Genomic DNA, 22,595 nt, shown 5'->3' on the forward strand with positions numbered 1-22,595 from the left:
CCCCCATACAAAAGGCATTTCAGTTTCAGGTCAGACTGTCTAGGTGGTATTTCCATGCATTTCTGCAGAATTAAAGAAGCTAACAGACAAAAAGCCCAGATCAAGCCATATTAGTCAGGCTGATTGGTTCTACCACGTTAGATCAATAGTGATTATGAACAAACGGACCAAGTGACCAAAGACTGGGGCTGAGAATACCACTTTTTGAGATGTGGTTTCTTTTCACTGTACTACCCATAGAACTGGAGCACTCTGATAGAAGTATCGGCATTTGTAGAAGCCTCAGAAGCATCTGACCCGCTAGTAAGTGTGTATTAGAGAAACGAAGGTAGTTCTAAATTAAACTATGTCAACAGAAAAGTAGTTGATAGAATCCCTCAGGCTGAAGGAGAACTCATGGCACTTCATAACAAGAACACTGAACCTCTAGAACAAGTGAACCTTTAAATATTATTACTGCACCGTGAGTTTACAAGAGTGGATTAGGACTATTTCTCCAGAAAAATGTGTCTATTTTATGTCTGTTTCACTTCAGGATTGGCCTTTATTAGTACTGCTCTGCAACTGCTAGCACTAAGAATTTAACCCAGTTTTTGTGCCAACAGGTTGTTTTAGCCTGACTTTCACTACAGGTTTTCAGTTCTGTATAAAGTGGTTACAGGGGAAACTGTTTCTGAGTTTGGCCATTTGACCAGCAGCCTCAAAAAGACTGACTGAATTTTGCTTTTTACAACTCGGAAAATTAAGAACAGGAACCAGTTTGTTCTCACACCCCCACCCCACCCCCACCCCCCTTTCATCCCATGACACATTGACACTTTGCAGCGTTGGACCAACATTTTTGGAGACCTTTAGCGTTAATCCATTGGGGACAGTATTGGGCTGCTGGACAACCAATGCAAATATTAATAAACCAAGAGAAATCCTTAGATTTGATTTGTTGAGGGTCATTTGTACATACGAGCTACATCTCCAAAATGTGCTTTATTCTACCAACAGCTTCCCTGCAGTTAGTGAAACCCTTGCCTAGAATGGTTGCTTTACATAACTGATCTATTAAAACATGGAATGCCTGTAGAGTTGTGGCACTGCATGACATCTACACGGGACTTGCTTCAAAAGCTACGACCAGGGAGCCTCCTGGCTTCTCAGCAATGCAAGCTCGGGGCAGGTCCTCTGGCCCATTTGCTTGGCATTCATGCTTTATGCCTAAAAAAAGAGGCAAAACACTCAGTGTGGTATTCCAGCATGCTAGTAATCAATCAAATGTACTTGGTAGTAACATTAGAAGAGGCAATCGGGTCACCAAGCAGGTAAGCCCTGCCTTAGCTTAGGCATTTGGATGGTTTTCTCTGACGTGTGTCAGAGCAGACATCTGGCTACATGCCAAATAGCAATGCAGAAATACCGGGGAGAACGTTTTCACTACATCCGTGCTCAGACTGTTCCCCTTTTCGCTGCAGGCTCTCTCAGGAGCGCACCTCTCCTTTCTAGGGCTACCCTGGGTATGGCAGGTGAGGAAGCTACACGCAGGCAGGCTCCAATGGCTGACTCGGCTCCCGCTGGCTCTGGAAAGGTGGGTGAAAGAATCAGAGTGAGCATCTGGGCTGTAGAGACCAGAAAGGCTTTGCTGCTCCAAGGAATCAACAATGGATTCTTTTTTTGGAGATCAGGGAGCCCAACCCAAGCCGTCTGATGTGGAGAAAAGCTGAATTTCTTCAGGATTTCTTTCTTTCTTTTTTTTTTTTAACTTCCACCTGTGCAGCACAGCCTCCCTGGCTAGTTGCAGTCCACTGGCCAGCTGTCGTGTGAAGGCTGGCACTGCTGCACAACGATCCTGTCTGTCTTGCAGGCTGCAAGATTTTGGCCCAGTGCAGCAGGAGGAACTGAAGGGGGTCGGCGCTCTCTGGCTACAAGCCAGGCCGACTGAGCATGAAATCTCTGAATGCTGCAGCAAGATGTTTACTCCTTGGTTAACGGTGTCTGACAGGCTGAACAGAGCTTTGCTTCTCCACGTGGAGATGCAATGCCTTTTGAAATGAGTAATGACAACCACATCTCTAGATCAAGCGCATTGTTAATTCCTACTGTTGCACAGGGTGTTTGAGATCGTGTCTTTCAACAGACACAGGCTTGAACGTCCTCTGCCACAGCAGCAGCTCTAGAAGGAAGCTAATGGTTTCTAGCCTGTATGGTGCAGATGTGCTGCTCTGCATGGCACAGCTGTGGTGTCACAGACACTGCAAAACCTGCTCTTGTCCTGCGCACAGTTCTAGTGCCTCTAAAATTCAGTCAGACGGTGTAAGTTTTAGCCAGAGCTCACTTGAGCTGCATCACAGGGCATTTCACTTGTGAAGTTCTCATCTCTCACTAGTATCTCAAAAAACCCAGCCATCCACAACCAAAACCCAAAGGCCAATCCAGCATCCAGCTGCTTTGGGAGGTGGCGGGAGCAGCTGACGGGGCTGGAGAGCATTTGCCAGCAGTCAGTGATGCCCTTGCCCTAAGCTGGAGTGGCGAATTTTGATCTAAGTCTGACGCGGTGGCACTGTGAGGTCAGCAGCTCTGTTGGTACCAGCGCATTGTTGGGGTTGCCAGGTGAGGAATGCAGGGCGCTCAGCTCCGCCCCGGTCAGCTCCGGGGCACATTGGTCTGGCCCTAAAGCCAGCAGAAGGACGTGGGTACATGTTCTCTGGACCCTCGTTTCTGTTTCCTGCCAGGAAGAGGAAATCCATCCCTTTTCACCCTGCAGGTTAGGAGTAATCCCTCTGTCCCGATGGGGACCATCCCAAAGTGATGCTGCGTTGTCAGGAGGGAGGGGGCTGGCACCAGCTGTGCTGGGATGGAGCCGGCTGAGGCCGCTGAAATCCCAAACGACTGGGACGGGCCGGGATAGCGATGCCTGTAGTATCAGCTGGGATCTCGCGCGGTGCCCTGGTGTAGAAAGTTGGTCCTGCCGGGGGGAGGCTGGTTCCAGCTGGCGTTGGCAGCCTGCCCGCCTGCCGGCTCTCTGCTGCTTTGTCTGGGATGCTTGGCGAGGCGGGCAGGGAGAGCTGGGCTGCTGGTTGAAACAGCCCTCAACAACCCCCCTGGGGGTTGGAGGCGACGTTTTCATTGCCCTGTCACCCCCTCGCTGCACCAGTGCGGATTCGGCTGGGAGTGAGTTCGCCGCTGTCGGCTGTGAGAAAGGGAAAGGCTCTGAGGTCTCTCCCTGTGAGCACTGAGGTTTTGAAAAGATGCTGATCTCCTTAGTTTTATTCTTATTTTTGCCTCCTCCCTTTCCAGCCACTCCCTCCGTCCCCAGCCCACAACCTCTTAAAGAGGAAATTCAATGATGTTGACAGTTAAGCGTGGGGATGGGAACTTCTGATAGCTGAGGGCTTGATGCGCTGATCACGAGAAAGCGCAGCCTGGCACCTCCTGGGGAGTGCCCCTGCGCAGATGAACTGCCTGGCTGCAGCATCGGGGGGGTTGTGAGCCACGTGGAGGTGGTGCCCATGGGGGAAACGCACGAGTGGGACAGCGGGGAAGAGCCTGGCTTCCAGACTCGGGACGGGGTTCGGTTAGCGATTAAGAAGAGTGGAGGCAGCAGCATCTTCCTCCGCGCGGGGCTGCACCCTGCCTGCCAGGTCTCAGACCAGGCAGTACAGTCTCCCTTGCGGCTCCGTGTGTTATGGGTGGAGAACCTGAGCGTGGAGAGGAGGGTGGGAACGGATGCCCGCCAGTTAACAGCAGAGGTGGAAAGAGAAGCACCACATCCAGTGCTCCCTTTGCAAGTTTCGTTTCTTCCTGTGGGCATCTGCTGGGGAGATGAGATGGTTAATGACCATGCTTTTGCTTTTTTTTGGCTTGAACTTGGGCCTTTTCCTGGTGTTTGCGTTGCAAGGAGATGGTAGCGTCTTGGTTCTCTGTGTGGCGTCTGTAGCATCATTGCTGGGGTGGTTCTCGTCACTGGAGGCTGGGAGCAGCGACCCAGTGGGATGTGGTCACTGCGTGTCCTCCCTGCCAGGCTGGGCAGAGGCCAGCAGTGCCGCAGGGTGCGGCTGGCAAAGGGAGGCGGCCAGGGCTGCTGCAAAGCTGGGGAAAGCTCTCCCGTGCATGCTTTCCCCTTCCAGGGGGGTGTTCTATTCCAGAGCTGAGACCCTGGATGCACTTCCACCTGCGCCTGGGCGCAGAGATAAGGCCAGGTGGCCCAGGGAGAGCCCAGGTCTTGGCCAAACTGCACCAGGCAGTCTGGAAACGGGCTCTCTTACTGCCGCAGGGCTGCAGGGATTGCCCAGGGTTGTGCAAAAGCGTCCCATTGGACAAGGCATGGGCACTTTGCTCGTGGCTGTCTCTGATTGCATCCCTGGTTTTTTCTTCCCCCTCTTTGGTTCTTCTGGAGCTTGCTGCAGCCAGCGCAAGCAGCCCCTGCGGTGTGGCTGGAGCACCGTGCGCAGGCAGCGCAGCGGAGGAGCGCAAACCTGGGAGGGGGCGGGGGGTGTCAGCAGGTTGCCCACACAACACAGATGGACATGGGAAACTCGCTGCTCACAGAGAGGCTGTTGCGCCTCTTTGTTTTCCCCACTAACTGTTGTTGTGGTGTCTTGCAGGCACAGAAGAATAAGGCAGGATGGATGTCTATGACCCTCAGATGCTGAATCTTGTGCTCTTTGGAGGTCTGATGGTGGTATCAGCCATCGGGATCTTCCTGGTGTTCACCTTCATGGAGAAGGTCCTCCGTCCTTCTGAGGAAGCCTTGGCCAAGCAAGGCAAAGGGCTTAAGAAGACTCAGCAGAAGGAAAAAGAGAAAAAGAAGAAAGAGGAAGCTGTTGAGAAAAAAGGAAAAGGAAAGAAAAATCAAGAGAAACCTAATGGACAGGTCCCAGAGGCGCACCAAAGTGCTCCAGTGGTCAGCTCTGTCACCATAAAGAAAAGCAATGTTCTTCCAGCCCATGAGGAGCAGAAGCATAATGGACCTGTCAAGAAGGTGGCTGCATCCAAGAAGAAGAGCGAGCCAGGTAAGGCCAAGTTCCTCTGCATATATCCCCGTCGGGTAAGCCGGCAGAGGGATCGGAGAAGGGCTGGAGTCATCTCGTTCCCTTAGCAAAGAGCTGGAACGAACCTGCCTGGTGAAAGGCAGGAGACGACCTTGCTGCTCTGCATCACTGGCACCGCTGCGTGGAGCGACAGTCCCCCAGCGAGGCTGTGTCACAATGGAGTCCAGCTTCTGATGCCCACCACGTCTCTGCTCCCTGGCTTTAGCAAAGCGTGCCCAGCTCCGTCTGGAATCGATCAGTGTGATGGAGGGCGGTGGCAGGGCGGCAGGAGCAGTAGCAGAGCCAGGCAGAGGTGGCAGCTGGCTCAGGGAACGCTTGTCTGTGGTGAGCGCCGTCCCCAGCGCTCGTCACATTGCTTTCAGTTAGAGAGGTATCAAACTTGGCTGTGGACATCTGGGCGGTTGCTGGCGTGAAATGGCAGTTATGGGGTTGAAGTCAACTGAGGCGATGCTACTCAGCCCTGCCGTTGGCTCGAGCGCTCCCAACCCCTCCTCTCTCCTCCCCAGCACCTGCGGACTCGGATGGGCCCCTCCACCTGCCCTACAAGACGCTCGTGTCCACGGTCAGCAGCACGGTGTTCGGCGAGGGGGAGGCCCAGCGGCTCATCGAGATCCTGACGGAGAAAGCGGGCATCGTCCAGGACTCCTGGCACGCGGTAGGGCTGCCAGCAGCGTCGCGTCCACCAGGGCTGGGCCAAGCCTCCGGGGGTGCGGAGGGGTGAAGGCAGCCCGTTTTCGGGCAGGCTGTCCCCCGAGGGGCAGCCTTAGAGACAGGAGCTGAATTTTCCCTGGGGCAGAGGGCAGGACCCTGTGCGTGTGGGGTGGAGGGGTTGGATGCGGAGGTGGTGGTCCCCGCTGATGTGCCACCCTGCGCCGGCAGGCCAAGCAGAAGGGTGACCCTGTCACTGTCCTGAAACGCCAGCTGGCGGAGAAGGAGAAGCAGCTCGCCACCAAGCAGGAGGCTGCAGCCGCTGCCAGAAACAAGGTGGAGGAGCTGAGCCAGGTAAGTGCCGCGCAGCCCTCCCGGCACCCCTGGCACGGGCTCTGCGCCTCACGGCTCGCCGTGTGCCTCCCTCTCCCCGCGTCTTACCCGCCCTTGGAGGTGAAGCCCAGGGGTTCTCTGGGCCCTTCATCCATTTGCTGTTTTCTCCCCCAAAAGGGGAGGAGATGCCCACCTGAGCTCCTCTCCTGGGCCTGATCCAGCCCGGGGAGGCACGTGCCCTGTTGGGCAGCCGCAGCTGGAGGGGGCTAAAGCCGTGCCCGTAAGAGACTGCAGCTTTCTGCTGCTTTCCGGAGGACAGTAAAGCCCTTCTCATCTCTTGGCAGAGCCCCTGAGCTGAGAAGGTGTTGATCAGTCCCTTTTTAAGGAGCCTGGTGCTCTTTACAGCCCCCTTGCCTGGCTCAGCCCCTTGCCTCCACCTCTCGTTGGGTGTTGAAGTCAGAAGGGACCCCCGGCGCGTCGTGCTCAGCACCTCCTGCCCCGCAGCCGCCAGGACCCTGCTGCAGCAGGTCCATCTGCCTGCAGGCAGGAGAGGAGAGGGCGAAGCCACCCTGTGCACTGAGTGCTGTGCTAAGCCCCGGCCTGTGCAGGCAGCCCAGGGCAGCGGCACGGCATCACCCAGCCGGCCAAGAGAGCACCCCTGCCTTGGCAGGGGGCGGAGGGGGGGTGTGTTTGGTTTGTGGGGGTGTTTTCTTTTTTTTGTTTTCCTGCTTTGCCCCAGACTTGATGTGATGATATTGATCCTGGGGCCGGGGAGGGGAATAAAATTCCAGGCTGTCACTCCTGTCTCTTAGCTGGCCCAGTGTGGAACAACAGTGGCATCCAGTGGCCACTGAGCCCAAAGCTTAATGCAGGAGGAAATGTAAGTGCGGAAGGGTGTAGCTGGGCCTGGGGGCAGCGCCGAAAGGGTTACACTTCTTAAAGTCTTCTGAGCCAGGAGGCCACTTGTTTCGAGTCCCCTTAAAGCAGGGGAGTTCCTGCGCTGAAACTGACCGGGTGGCTTCTCTCCTCGAAGGAGCTGGCGGCCGAGCGGGCCAAGGCGACGGCCGTGGAGGGCAAGCTGAAGGAGCAGCTGCTGGCCCGCGAGCAGGAGATGGCAGCGGTGCAGGCACGCGTGCAGGCCAGCTACCAGGACCATGTCAGCGAAACGCAGCAGCTGCAGGGCAAGGTGAGCCCCACGCGGTGCTCTGCAGCTTCCTCCGCTGGCTGCCGGCTGGCCCTCGGTGGCAGCTGCCTGGTCTTTTGGAGAAGACCGAGGTGGGCGAGGGGGCCAGAGCCTCGGGGAGGGGCGAGAGCCCCGCAGTGCTCCTGAGCCGTGGTGCTCACGCTAGAAGAGGGATGTGGGAGCATCCTCACGGGATGCAGCAGCCGCAGGGGCTGTCAGCAGCAGCAGACACCTCGCTGTGGCTTCCTTGGCAGTCCCTCTTGCCCATGGAGTGGGCTCCTCAGGGGAGAGCCGAGGGGCTGGCAGCAGCGGCATCAACCCCTGTTGGTCTCTCCCTAGATCCGCACCCTGCAGGAGCAGCTGGAGAGTGGCCCCGACACGCAGCTGGCTCGCCTGCAGCAGGAGAACTCCATCCTGAGCGATGCCTTCTGCCAGATCAGAAGTCAGATGGAGAGCAAGTAAGACTAGGGGTGGGGGTGGGGGCAGAGCCTGGGGCCGCCCTCTGGCAAGCCCTGGGGGGGGCTGTCCATCATGATTGGCCACCCCCTTTCTGGAGGGTGCTTCTACAGACGCCCCAGCTAGCTGGAGGTAGAGGAGGGAGTGAGGAAGAGATTGCCAAATGGCTTCTGTGGGCCTGGCAGGGGAAACAAGGATGCTTTTCCCAAGTGGAAGGGCAGGGGAAGCCCTCTCTGCTTTGGAGTCACCTGTGCTGATGCTAGCGGAGGGGGCAGAGGGGACCAGAAGGCACTGCAGCATTTCTCCACACTTCGGAGAGCTTGTGCTCACCAACTTCAGAAGAAATGTCGCTGGCTCTTTGATGGGAGCGGTGCTGCAGAGAAGCGAGACCTGCCTGGTGCATACAGAACAACCAGGAGCTAGGGAGAAGAATTTGGCGCTCCTTTTTGTAGAAAGTCTGAAATGGCTGGTGATTAACAGTGGTCAGTTAATTACAGAGCAGACGCCAGCTGCTTAGAGTGCTTTCTCCTGTGTCTGGGAACACAGATCCTTGCGTCTTCTACTTCATGAGAAAGAAATGTCTCCTGTGATGGAAACGGAGCTTTTGAAATTGATGTGTCAGCTCCTTCCACCCCATCCCTGAAGGACCAGGCGTGTCCGAGAAACAGGCCAACACAACCGTTGAGATGTTTCAAGCCCTGTTACCAGGCCCACCAGGAGGATGTGTTCCCCCTGGGTAACGCCAGGGATGCTTGACTGGCCTGCGGGCTGGAATAACGCTGCTTCTGTTGGTGCAGGCAAAACGCTGAGGTGGCCAGGTTACAGGAGTGGTGCGGCAAGCTGATGAACGAGCTGTCTGAGAAGTCAGAGGTGCTGCGGCAAGAGGAGCAGCTGAGGAAGAGCTGGAAGATGAAAGTGGCGGCCTTGGAGAGGCAGATGGAGCAGCTGCAGGTCAGGCAAGCGCCTGCAAACCTGCTCCCGCCGGGTGTGAGGGTGGGGGGGGAAGCCTAGGTGGTGCACCGTGCTGGGTGGTAGCCTCAGGTGAGAGAGGAAACCCAGTGGCCCCTGCCAGCGGGTGCTCACGAGGACGTGGGTGCTCCCTCTCGACTCTGAAGCCCTTGGTGCAGGAGGTAGAGCTTGTGGCTTTGTTATTGTCACCGGGGTGTGGCTGGATTTGGGGGTTTAGGGGTGTTTAAAGGACACCTCCCAGGTAGAGCCTCTGAGCACGCCGCTGGAGCAGTGGCGCATCGCTGGCTTGTGCCCGCCGAGGCAGCTCAGTGGAGACCTGAGGTGACCCGAGATGTTTTGGAGGGGGGAGTGTCGCCAGACGGCCAAGGGAGACTCAGGCAGACACCTTCTTTTGACTCCCATGTAGGAAAAACTAGGAAAAAAAAAAAAAAGAAAGAACCGGGGCCAGGCAGCAAGCGAACTACAGGAGCGACTGAAGGTTACCCAGGACCAACTGGCCAAAGGGAGACTGAAGAAGTGTAAAGAACAGCTTCAGGAAACGGTACTTGTGGTGGCCGCAGCCATCCCTCCCCTTGGTGCTGGTGGAGGGCAGGGGGAAGCGCGTGTCAGGCAGTGGTTGAAAACCGGAGACAAGGTGGCACTTGCTGCCAGAAACCATCTGGGTGGCTTTTGGGAAGCTCTGGGAGCACAGGAGATGGTGGCCATGGTTCTCCCTTCTCAAAAGGCAGGACCTGGCCCATCTGTGAAACGCTTTGATGCTTGAGCTGCCACGAGGATAAGGTTGAGAGCCAGTTGAGTAACCCACCTCTCTTTTCCTTCTCCAGGGGGAAGAGGACAGTTTGAAGGAAGGGACTTCAGTCTGACGAGTCTGTGACCTAGACCTTACCGTCACCTTACCAAAATGCCTTACACATTCCTAAAACGAAAACTAAAAATATATGCCTGATTTACTGTAGAAAAAAGTTGCAAGCCATTCATGACCTAAAACCTAGTTTTGAAACTTAAAAAAAACCCCAAACACAAAAACCCAACCAGTAAACACTGCAGGCATATGTTTGTAAGAAAATCTTCATACTGTTTTGTACAACTACCGTTTGTTCCCAAGGGCACCGCACCGACCACATCGGGGCAGGCAGAACCCACAAATCTGTGAAAAGGGAAGACTCTGTTTGTACGTCAACTGGTGATTTTTTTTTTCCTTTCTTTTTTACTTTTTTTGTTTTGTTTTGGGTTTTTTTGTTTGTTGGAGTGGAAGAAGTGTGAAAGTGAGACCCAGCATGGAAGGAAGCCTCTCTTTGATGGGTGGCTCTTGGCGCGTATCCTTTTGTGTATTTCTGGGTGTCGATGCATTTACAATGATGTAGTGAAAAGAGCTTATTCTTGCTTCATTTTCCGGGTTATTATTTACTAATTTTTTATTAAGTTTGCAAGCCAGCCAGGTGTTTGGGGTCACTGAAGAAGGACCCTGCTGTGGCCGGGAGCAGATCCTTTACTCCCCCGCCTTGCTTGCTGTGCTGCAAACAGCCATCCCCTCTGTTTTTTCTCCAAGATACGCAAAGGAGAGAAGCCTTCCCTTCCAGCCACGAGTGTTCTCACACTGGCGGTGCACCCCGAGGTCCCCTGCCACGGGGTCAGGCTGAGCGTGGGGACAGGGCAGAGCAGCGTGAGCGTGGGGACAGGGCGCAGCAGCACAGCCTCGCCAGCCCAGCGCAGGCTGCTCCTGCTCTCTTAAGCCTCAGCGCACCCCAGAAATTCTGTCCCTGCGGGTGCTGCGTGGTGGTGGTCCTTGGGCACTGCCAGGCTCTTCAGCCTTCTCTCTCCCCTTCTTGTGGCTTTCCTGTTGAAACTCCACACAAACCCACCCTTTTTCCCCCGAGTTTTCTTCTTTTTAAATACTTTTTCTTTTTTTATTTCAAGTTGGTTTATTGGGAAATGGCAGAGACCACGTCACAGCTTGGTGCCTGCCTCCTCACAATAAAGCTGCTGAGCCCGGCGCTGACATCAGTGGGATTTGAGGAGCTGGTGGGGGGAAAAGGCCCCCAGAGTACTTGGTACCTCTGGGGGGTGTGAAGAACCAAGGCCAGGAAGGGGGATGAAGGCCAGACCCGCCTCCCTTTTGTTCCCAGAGAAGTCTGCGTGTGCTCAGCCTCTATATTAGACACACCAGAGATTCCACGCAGGCAGGACTGGGTAGACACGTGTCCTGTCCCCCCAGCACTGCAGCTTTGGGGGTCACGATGGAGAAGGGATGTGCAAATCACACTTGGGCTCTGGGGTATGTGCGTGACCTGTCTCTGATCAGGCAAGAAAAAGGGGTCCTGCTGAATTCTGGCTGAGGGAACGCAAGCTGAGAGCCCACCCCCCCACCCCCACCCCCACTGCCTGGTGATTAACAGTGGTCAATTAATTACAGAGCAGACTCCAGCTGCTTAGAGTGCTTTCTCCTGTGTCTGGGAACACAGATCCTTGCGTCTTCTACTTCATGAGAAAGGAATGCCTCCTGTGTCTTTGGCTGTACCCTGTTTCATAATAATGCCAATGAAAGTGCCTGAGGCCACTTTAGACTGGTTTCTTGACAAATTCTACTTATTTGTCGTTTTAATGTTTGATTCATCCTTTCCACTTTCCCACTAGATTGTGGCCTCCAAGACGCATGCAAATACCAATTAATACCCAATACTTTGCTAACACTTTGGACTACTTCAGCAACAAAGTGTGGACCTCTGTCAGAGGAAATTCCAATAGGAACTCCAAATCTCGGAATTATTTCTTGTAATAACCACTTCACAACCTCTTTTTGCTTGTGTGGTGCGACAGGGAAGGGCTTCTGGCCATCCTGTAAAAGTATCAACCCTTACCAGGATGTACTGGTACCCATTTTGTCTAGGCAGCTCTGAAAAATCTACTTGCCAATAATCTCCAGGTTCTGTACCAGATTTCAGTCTGCCCATTTGAACCTTTTTCTTAATCACTGGATTGGTTTTCAAACGTACTTCACACTTTGCAGTTACCGTATTAGCTATTCCCAACATCTTAACTGATATTACTTGCTTTCCCAAAGATGTTACTAAGGCTTCTGCTCCCCAGTGACATTCTTGATGTCTCGTTTGAATTATCTCTCTCATCACAGGAGGTGGAATTACTACCTGTCCATTAGGAGTTATCCACCATCCAGCTAAGTTTTTCTTAGCATTTAATAACTGACCCGATTTGTCATCTTCCTCTGAATATCTCGGTTTCTCCCTGGGAAGGGTTACTGTTTTAGAAGGAATTATTGCCATTTGCAATGCTTGTTTCTTTGCTACCCTTTTTGCTGTTCTATCAGCTAAATTATTCCCAGCTATTATTTTTGTATTGCCAGTCTGGTGTGCCGTACAGTGCATGATTGCTACTTGATCTGGCTTTTGAACTGCTTGTAATAATCGTAAAATCTCTGTTTGATGCTTAATGTTTGATCCTTGAGAGGACAATAACCCCCTCTCTTTCCACAAAGCTCCATGGACATGCACTACCCCAAAGGCATATTTTGAATCAGTCCAGATATTTACTCTCTTGTCGTTGCTTAATTCTAAGGCTCGAATTAAAGCGATGAGTTCCGCCTTTTGGGCTGATGTGGTACCCGCCAATGCTCCTGCTTCTATGACTGTAGTCTCTGTTGTTACCGCATATCCGGCGTATCGGACTCCGTGTTCCATAAAGCTGCTTCCATCAGTATACAGTTCCCAGTCTGGTCTCTCCAATGGCACATCCTTCAGATCTTCACGACTGGAATAAACATACTCGATGGTAGCCAAGCAATCATGTTCCAGTCGTCCTTCTTCCTGTATGGAACTTAAAAACACTGCAGGATTTACCAGGTTAGTTGTCTTTAGAATCACATCATCCTGTTCAGTCAATACCACCTGGTGCTTCATCATTCGGCTGGGGGACAGCCAGTGTCCCCCCTTCTGTTCTAGGACAGTTATCACCATGTGTGGCACATAGACTGTTATTGTTCTTCCCAAAGTCAATTTCCGAGCTTCTTGTATGAGCATCACTGTTGCGGCCACTGCTCGCAGGCAGTTTGGCCACCCTTTACTCACTGTGTCCAGTTGTTTAGAGAAATATCCGACTGGTCGTTTCCAGCTTCCTATCCTCTGGGTTAACACGCCCGGTGCAAGGTGTTGCCTTTCATGTACAAACAGCTGGAAATCTTTGGTTAGATCCGGCAGTCCCAAGGCAGGTGCAGACATTAAGGCACGCTTCAACTCTACAAAAGCCTTTTGTTGTTGTGGGCCCCATACAAAGGAAGGGTTCTTTTGGGCCTCGTACAGCGGTTTAGCTATTAGCCCATAGTTCATGATCCAAAGGCGACACCACCCAGTCATTCCCCAAAATGCTCTGAGTTCATGAATATTTCTCGGCTCAGGTATACCACAAATAGCTTCTTTGCGATTTTTTCCTAATTGTCGTTGTCCTTTTGAAATCTCAAAGCCCAGATATATCACAGTCTGGCAGGCTATCTGGGCTTTCTTCCTGGATACCTTATACCCATTTAGTCCCAGGAAATTCAAGAGGTCAATAGTCACCTGTATACAGGTAGGTCTTTCTTCTGTAGCTATCAATATGTCATCCACATATTGTAGGAGTAAATGCCCAGGTCTTGGTTTGTCCTGTTTCCAGATTTCAAGTTCCTTTGCTAAATGATTTCCAAAAATAGTTGGACTGTTTTTAAATCCTTGGGGTAATCTAGTCCATGTCAGCTGCATCTTTTGCCCAGTTTGAGGATTTTCCCATTCGAAAGCAAACAGTTTTCTGCTTCCCTTTTCCAAAGGTATACAGAAGAAAGCATCGTTTAAATCAAGCACTGTAAACCACTGATAATTCTCCCTCAATGCTGTTAACAGTGTATAAGGGTTGGCTACCACAGGATAAATATCCTCAACTATTTGATTTACTGCTCTCAAGTCTTGTACCAGTCTATATTCACCTGAAGGTTTTCTGACTGGTAAAATAGGAGTATTATACTCAGATTCACATTCTTCCAAAATTTTATACTCCAAAAATTTATCAATCCATTTCTTCAATTCCTGTCTCACTTCCGGTTTGATTGGATACTGTTTAATTCTCACTGTTCTGCGCCTTCCTTCAAATCTATTTTAACTGGTTCTGCTAGTTTCGATTTACGAGGAATATCTGTCTCCCATACAGTAGGGATCACTGCCAAATCCACCTCCGGTGGAATTTCTTGTTCCTTTACCTTTTCTTGTATCGTCAGGATTTCTCCCGTTTTTGACTCAGGTATTTTCAAGAAAAGTTCTCCTTCGTCAAAAACAATCTGTGCATTTAATTTGGATAACAAATCTCTTCCTAAGAAGGGTACCGGACATACTGGTACATACAAAAATTCATGTGTAATTATCTTATTTCCAAATTTCAAATCCAGGGGTTGCAGGAATGGCCTGTTGTTGTTCCAATTTTTCCTTTACAGGTATTTAATAAAAAAATGTCGCTTCTGTATCCACTCCCAACCTCACAATTTAAACAACATTTTTTTCCACTTTCTTATTATCAGAAGTTACAGCCATTACCAAATTATCTCCAATAGTTAGCTTACATTCATCCTGCCAATCCTTTCTTTGTCTTAAGTAAAAAAAACAAATCCACATCTGGCATTTTATTCCATTTCCCTTCTCTTTTACAATACAGCATTAACTGCAAAATAGTGTTACAATTCAGTGTCCCATTCGTGGGCCACTTTTCCTGATCATCCAATATATACAAAGGCCACCAATTATTACAATACTCAAATTATTACAAACTCAATCATCTGGCTCTTTTGCAGATCATCCTGTAAATTTCCCCAATGTGCCAATAAACATCCCAACAAAGAATTTTTCGGGATTTTGTCATTTACAGCAAGATTACCCATGCTTTTACTTTTAAACAACCAAGTTAACTTAGTTGCCATGGTGTAATTACTCACAGTACAATACACAATTATTCAACTCTGTCACTCCGATCCGCGGATCCACACTCCCACTCGCTTTCGTTCTCAATTATACGTCTGACCCTTACAGCCACACTCACACTTTCCCACAGTTACTTTAAACAAACATATAACACAATATTATACCTCTTAATTTTCTTCTTAATACACAAACTCACAGAACAACAAAGAACACCAAAACCTTCTAACTTCTTGTTAGAGGCACTACCTTAGAGAACACTATAGCATATAGTTTCTCTTGTCTCCACTTTTGTCCAACCCTGCAATAGCTTTCGCTTATGTCTTACGGGCAGACGCCTAGGCTTCCACTTCCACAAGGATCCTTTTAGTCCAACCCTGCAATAGCTTTCGCTTATGTCTTACGGGCAGACTCCTAGTCCTACCCTGCGCAGCTCTTTCACCGCGTCTGACAGGCAGACTTACTCAGTGGGGCTCCAACCCACTGGTGGGACTCCATCCCACTCTTTCCCATACAATTATTATAGTGGGACTCCTACCCACTTCCTCTAGTGCACTTACTTACTACAATTAAAAAAAGAAGTGTCTTACCCAAAAATCCAGGGAACGTCGCGAAGAGCCTTACGGATCGGGGATCGATGGGTGTCCCCGAGAAATCCTCGGTGCCGGCCGGAACCGATCAGGTCCCCGACTCCTCCGGTCTCCTTCAGTGGGGTCCCATCTGGGTCGCCAAAACTGTTACCGAAATCTCGGACTGAAGAACTTATCGACACCAATGTGATGTAGATAAGCAGACACTTCTTTATTAACGGCCGGGTGCGTGAGCGAGTCCTCTCACGATCAACGCACGCCAGGTCCCAAAATCAGATTCCATAGATATAACTTATTCATACATATTCATTAAATATTCATGCATAATCATAACATTTCCCGTAAATCATTAACATACTCTCCTCCTATATCCGATTCTGCGCAGTAGAGCTTAGAAAGGTCTAGAAATGGGTCTGGGGTGCGATTTGGGTAGGTGGTGTATGAGTCGGTGGTCGCGATCTCCCCCTGCCGGAATTACCTTTTACTGAAGTTCACAGTTTCTTGGCAGGTAACCACAAGCTGTTCCAGTCGACTCTCCCCAGTTCCCATTCATCTCATATTCTGACATTTCAGTACACCTCTGCGTACAGAAGACTGGTTAAATACAAAGAAACCTTTCAACCCTAAAGTTATTACCTAAGTTTTAACAATGGTTCCAGCCCCTTCTTCTAGCCTTGGTACAGGACGTACAGAAGATCTCATAGCAGCTTTTACTGTGCAACTAAGAGTTTCATTAAAAATATTTCTTATCCTTCTATTTTTCAATTTTATAAAATGATTTTATAAAATCAATTAATCAATCAAATAAAGTCAATCAATCTTAACTTATTAACAAATCGATAACATGTCTTCATTGCCTTTCACTAAAATTCCTCTTTCCTGTGAAACCAGTTGTGTTTGTGGGTTTGGGATCTTTTTTTTCTTTCCTCCCCTTGTTCAGGGAGCAGTAGCCCAGCACAGTTCCACTTGATTTTTTTCTGGTGGTGTTACAACAGACATTGTGCAGTCCTCCTAACGCTTTGTCCATCAGTAATGTTTTCACTTTTTTCTTGTTCCTGTTTTAAGAGACACTATTGTTTTCTTTCTAAGGGCTGTATTTTTGTTATGTCCTTCATGATGAGTGAATTCAAAGTACTTTCAATGGCATAATACACTTTGTAGTGTAATTTTGTGAAAATGCTTCTCTATGAATTACAAAAAAGATTTCATTTTCTATTATTTCAGAGGTAAACCCTGAATTAATCAATCCTGGATGTGGTGTTTCTGTCTTCTAGAAATACGTGAAGCTTAACTTTGTTTTTATAGGTTGAGAAGGAAAAAGCAAAGAAAGATGTTCAAAAGTGCAGGCGGTGGCAAAACAGGAATGTGTGGATAAATTAAATAACATCACTAATCGGCAAATGAAACAAAAGATTACTGTAAGGAAGAATGACTGTTTGAAAATGGAGAATGAAAACACGATAGAAGAAAAAGACAAAAAGATTTTTTCATCTGGGGAGAGCTCAAAATTATTAAAATGCCAGTGAAAGGGTAAGCTAAGGAAATAATCTCTAATTCTTATTTGTAGTACTATGTAAGTGTCTTAGGTTTTCTGATACTGTGGTAGTTGAAGTAGTTTCCTCAGTGGTGAAAGCCATAGTGAGCAGTCCACTGCTTTTCAAAAAGTGAAGAAAATTTCTTCTTAGAAAACACTAAGCTCATGATGGAGGTTCAAATTTATGGCCTGCTCTAAAAAAAAGAAAAGGAAAAAAGAAAAGAAAAAAAAACCCCATCCAAATTCCTGTGATTTCCTTGTCAATACTGAGGCAAAATGCATCTTTGAAACCAGAAAGAAAAGCAGACTGGAAAAAGCAGTTATTTTTGTAGGAAATGGCCACCTAGAAAAGAAAAGTAGGAACTTGGGGTTTGCTACTACTCCCTTTTCTAGGTGATTTTAGTGATCTCCGTGCAGTTGGTGTTTTCCTTTTCATTAAGTTAATATGCCCTTTGTCAGGAGAGGGTGATTTGAAGAATCAGTCAGCAGTATGCAGGCGAGCGGAGGTTGTCTTTATTCGGCAGCGCTGGGTGCATGGGGGATCGCGCCACCAAAGTCATGCACCCCGAGGTGACTTTTCAGTCCCCCCTTTATACAAGCTACTCAGACCTATTCATGAGTTTTCCAAGAAATGGTTTACATATTCATTACAATTCTGAGAATTCATTTACATATCTCATGCCTGCACAATGTCCTTGAGGAGTTGTCTCTGCGCAGACTCTATTCCTCAGGGGCCATGTTTAAAGTCTTTGTCTTCGCCACGTTGCATGTACAACAGGAATCTAAGACAGAATGTCCCTTCTGAAGATAACCAACCCAAGGCCTTAGCAGTCTGTGCATCCGTCATGTGGCAGTAAGGGTCCTCGGACATCTCCCGACTTTTAACTAAACGTAGGTGCGTCATCCTTTAGATAAGTGGTACAGCATTCGCTATTCAGAGTTCCCGTTGTTTGTCAGGCAGCACCAGTCCCGCTGTGTCACCACATTTCCTTCTCAACCTGGACTTGGGACAGAGACCAGTCCTGCAGACACCTCGGCAAGGAGGAGCCCTTGATGAGGACGACGACGAGCCGCTTTTGGGTGAGCTCAGAGCTGACTGAAACACAAGCGAAAAGCCCCAGCTCAAACCAGGCCGCTTTGCTTTTCTTGGAAGTCACAAAGCTTCGCTCTGGTGGGTCTCTTTGCATCGGAAACCCTTGTGCTCCCAACGCTGTGACCTGTGTGGGTGCCAAGTCAGAGCAGTCCGTCGCCGCCTGCCTTTGAATTCAAGGTTTGAACCGCGCAGTGTGGCCAGAGCGGGCACATGCTGCGAGAGGTCACGGACCACCATTTCCCTGGCCCTGCGGCTGAGCCAGCGCAGCCCGCTGCTGTGCCGGGAGCGGTGGGGACAGTGCCGCTCTGTCCCCACACAGCTGCCCAGAGCTCAGGGGAGGGGGCGGCCTGGAAGCGCCTGGGCTCCAGCGGCCGGCCAGAGAAAGCCCCCCCAGTTCTCACGGGGGAAGTGACTGACATGTGCAGGGTTTCTCCTGCTCGGACTGCAACAAGTTTCCCAGGAAGCTCCCCAAGGCGTGGGCGTTTGGGTCTGAAGCCCCCCGGGCCGAGAGCAGGCGCTGCCAGGGAGCTGGAGCCCGCGGCAGGCTGGCCGTCACTCAGCAGGCAGGTGAACCTGCTTCCCCGCGCCCCACTCCATCCACCTCCGCCAGCTCTTACTTCCAGCCTGCTCCCCCCGCCCCGTACCCCCATCCTTTCTCCCCGTGCGGCAGCTGCAGCAGGCGCGTACCAGCCTCCCGAGCCCCCGGCTGACGCGGGGCACTGGCACGCTCAGCCGGCAGCGCTGGCCCCGCTGCAGGAGGGCTAGTCCGCAGGCTGCAGAGGAATCACTCGCTGACCCAGGGGAGGGAAAGCCCATTTATTTAGGCTGTTTGAATTTGGCACGCACAGAACATATCCCAGTAACGCACGGGAGGCTAAGGGGTTTGGTTTGTTTTTTTCTTTCTTCTTCTTCTCTACAGACATACAGGAAAACTCTGTGCAACTCCCATGTACACACTGCACAAAGGAAACAGCTTTAAGCAACCACCGGTGAAACGTGGAAGCCTTTTAAGATCTCTGGAGCTGGCACAGGAATGCTTTCTACCCCCCATACAAAAGGCATTTCAGTTTCAGGTCAGACTGTCTAGGTGGTATTTCCATGCATTTCTGCAGAATTAAAGAAGCTAACAGACAAAAAGCCCAGATCAAGCCATATTAGTCAGGCTGATTGGTTCTACCACGTTAGATCAATAGTGATTATGAACAAACGGACCAAGTGACCAAAGACTGGGGCTGAGAATACCACTTTTTGAGATGTGGTTTCTTTTCACTGTACTACCCATAGAACTGGAGCACTCTGATAGAAGTATCGGCATTTGTAGAAGCCTCAGAAGCATCTGACCCGCTAGTAAGTGTGTATTAGAGAAACGAAGGTAGTTCTAAATTAAACTATGTCAACAGAAAAGTAGTTGATAGAATCCCTCAGGCTGAAGGAGAACTCATGGCACTTCATAACAAGAACACTGAACCTCTAGAACAAGTGAACCTTTAAATATTATTACTGCACCGTGAGTTTACAAGAGTGGATTAGGACTATTTCTCCAGAAAAATGTGTCTATTTTATGTCTGTTTCACTTCAGGATTGGCCTTTATTAGTACTGCTCTGCAACTGCTAGCACTAAGAATTTAACCCAGTTTTTGTGCCAACAGGTTGTTTTAGCCTGACTTTCACTACAGGTTTTCAGTTCTGTATAAAGTGGTTACAGGGGAAACTGTTTCTGAGTTTGGCCATTTGACCAGCAGCCTCAAAAAGACTGACTGAATTTTGCTTTTTACAACTCGGAAAATTAAGAACAGGAACCAGTTTGTTCTCACACCCCCACCCCACCCCCACCCCCCTTTCATCCCATGACACATTGACACTTTGCAGCGTTGGACCAACATTTTTGGAGACCTTTAGCGTTAATCCATTGGGGACAGTATTGGGCTGCTGGACAACCAATGCAAATATTAATAAACCAAGAGAAATCCTTAGATTTGATTTGTTGAGGGTCATTTGTACATACGAGCTACATCTCCAAAATGTGCTTTATTCTACCAACAGCTTCCCTGCAGTTAGTGAAACCCTTGCCTAGAATGGTTGCTTTACATAACTGATCTATTAAAACATGGAATGCCTGTAGAGTTGTGGCACTGCATGACATCTACACGGGACTTGCTTCAAAAGCTACGACCAGGGAGCCTCCTGGCTTCTCAGCAATGCAAGCTCGGGGCAGGTCCTCTGGCCCATTTGCTTGGCATTCATGCTTTATGCCTAAAAAAAGAGGCAAAACACTCAGTGTGGTATTCCAGCATGCTAGTAATCAATCAAATGTACTTGGTAGTAACATTAGAAGAGGCAATCGGGTCACCAAGCAGGTAAGCCCTGCCTTAGCTTAGGCATTTGGATGGTTTTCTCTGACGTGTGTCAGAGCAGACATCTGGCTACATGCCAAATAGCAATGCAGAAATACCGGGGAGAACGTTTTCACTCCATCCGTGCTCAGACTGTTCCCCTTTTCGCTGCAGGCTCTCTCAGGAGCGCACCTCTCCTTTCTAGGGCTACCCTGGGTATGGCAGGTGAGGAAGCTACACGCAGGCAGGCTCCAATGGCTGACTCGGCTCCCGCTGGCTCTGGAAAGGTGGGTGAAAGAATCAGAGTGAGCATCTGGGCTGTAGAGACCAGAAAGGCTTTGCTGCTCCAAGGAATCAACAATGGATTCTTTTTTTGGAGATCAGGGAGCCCAACCCAAGCCGTCTGATGTGGAGAAAAGCTGAATTTCTTCAGGATTTCTTTCTTTCTTTTTTTTTTTTAACTTCCACCTGTGCAGCACAGCCTCCCTGGCTAGTTGCAGTCCACTGGCCAGCTGTCGTGTGAAGGCTGGCACTGCTGCACAACGATCCTGTCTGTCTTGCAGGCTGCAAGATTTTGGCCCAGTGCAGCAGGAGGAACTGAAGGGGGTCGGCGCTCTCTGGCTACAAGCCAGGCCGACTGAGCATGAAATCTCTGAATGCTGCAGCAAGATGTTTACTCCTTGGTTAACGGTGTCTGACAGGCTGAACAGAGCTTTGCTTCTCCACGTGGAGATGCAATGCCTTTTGAAATGAGTAATGACAACCACATCTCTAGATCAAGCGCATTGTTAATTCCTACTGTTGCACAGGGTGTTTGAGATCGTGTCTTTCAACAGACACAGGCTTGAACGTCCTCTGCCACAGCAGCAGCTCTAGAAGGAAGCTAATGGTTTCTAGCCTGTATGGTGCAGATGTGCTGCTCTGCATGGCACAGCTGTGGTGTCACAGACACTGCAAAACCTGCTCTTGTCCTGCGCACAGTTCTAGTGCCTCTAAAATTCAGTCAGACGGTGTAAGTTTTAGCCAGAGCTCACTTGAGCTGCATCACAGGGCATTTCACTTGTGAAGTTCTCATCTCTCACTAGTATCTCAAAAAACCCAGCCATCCACAACCAAAACCCAAAGGCCAATCCAGCATCCAGCTGCTTTGGGAGGTGGCGGGAGCAGCTGACGGGGCTGGAGAGCATTTGCCAGCAGTCAGTGATGCCCTTGCCCTAAGCTGGAGTGGCGAATTTTGATCTAAGTCTGACGCGGTGGCACTGTGAGGTCAGCAGCTCTGTTGGTACCAGCGCATTGTTGGGGTTGCCAGGTGAGGAATGCAGGGCGCTCAGCTCCGCCCCGGTCAGCTCCGGGGCACATTGGTCTGGCCCTAAAGCCAGCAGAAGGACGTGGGTACATGTTCTCTGGACCCTCGTTTCTGTTTCCTGCCAGGAAGAGGAAATCCATCCCTTTTCACCCTGCAGGTTAGGAGTAATCCCTCTGTCCCGATGGGGACCATCCCAAAGTGATGCTGCGTTGTCAGGAGGGAGGGGGCTGGCACCAGCTGTGCTGGGATGGAGCCGGCTGAGGCCGCTGAAATCCCAAACGACTGGGACGGGCCGGGATAGCGATGCCTGTAGTATCAGCTGGGATCTCGCGCGGTGCCCTGGTGTAGAAAGTTGGTCCTGCCGGGGGGAGGCTGGTTCCAGCTGGCGTTGGCAGCCTGCCCGCCTGCCGGCTCTCTGCTGCTTTGTCTGGGATGCTTGGCGAGGCGGGCAGGGAGAGCTGGGCTGCTGGTTGAAACAGCCCTCAACAACCCCCCTGGGGGTTGGAGGCGACGTTTTCATTGCCCTGTCACCCCCTCGCTGCACCAGTGCGGATTCGGCTGGGAGTGAGTTCGCCGCTGTCGGCTGTGAGAAAGGGAAAGGCTCTGAGGTCTCTCCCTGTGAGCACTGAGGTTTTGAAAAGATGCTGATCTCCTTAGTTTTATTCTTATTTTTGCCTCCTCCCTTTCCAGCCACTCCCTCCGTCCCCAGCCCACAACCTCTTAAAGAGGAAATTCAATGATGTTGACAGTTAAGCGTGGGGATGGGAACTTCTGATAGCTGAGGGCTTGATGCGCTGATCACGAGAAAGCGCAGCCTGGCACCTCCTGGGGAGTGCCCCTGCGCAGATGAACTGCCTGGCTGCAGCATCGGAGGGGTTGTGAGCCACGTGGAGGTGGTGCCCATGGGGGAAACGCACGAGTGGGACAGCGGGGAAGAGCCTGGCTTCCAGACTCGGGACGGGGTTCGGTTAGCGATTAAGAAGAGTGGAGGCAGCAGCATCTTCCTCCGCGCGGGGCTGCACCCTGCCTGCCAGGTCTCAGACCAGGCAGTACAGTCTCCCTTGCGGCTCCGTGTGTTATGGGTGGAGAACCTGAGCGTGGAGAGGAGGGTGGGAACGGATGCCCGCCAGTTAACAGCAGAGGTGGAAAGAGAAGCACCACAT

At 50.7% G+C, this 22,595-nt stretch overlaps 1 protein-coding gene and 1 long non-coding RNA gene across 2 annotated transcripts; both read left to right on the plus strand.

Moving 5' to 3' along the window:
• The first annotated feature begins 55 nt into the window (after positions 1-55).
• LOC129735016 (uncharacterized) lies at positions 56-19,764 on the plus strand. Its single transcript, XR_008730501.1, has 2 exons — positions 56-632; positions 19,373-19,764. It is a non-coding gene; the product is annotated as an uncharacterized LOC129735016 (long non-coding RNA).
• On the plus strand, positions 4,335-9,810 carry LOC129735015 (ribosome-binding protein 1-like). The gene is made up of 8 exons (XM_055700399.1): positions 4,335-5,000; positions 5,546-5,694; positions 5,919-6,041; positions 7,054-7,206; positions 7,543-7,661; positions 8,457-8,610; positions 9,035-9,169; positions 9,453-9,810. The coding sequence occupies exons 1-8, from the start codon at positions 4,613-4,615 to the stop codon at positions 9,489-9,491; spliced, it is 1,260 nt and encodes a 419-aa protein (XP_055556374.1). The 5' UTR covers positions 4,335-4,612; the 3' UTR covers positions 9,492-9,810.
• Positions 19,765-22,595: the final 2,831 nt, after the last annotated feature.

This window comes from Falco cherrug, unplaced genomic scaffold, assembly GCF_023634085.1.
Source record: "Falco cherrug isolate bFalChe1 unplaced genomic scaffold, bFalChe1.pri scaffold_101, whole genome shotgun sequence".
Lineage (NCBI taxonomy): Eukaryota > Metazoa > Chordata > Aves > Falconiformes > Falconidae > Falco > Falco cherrug.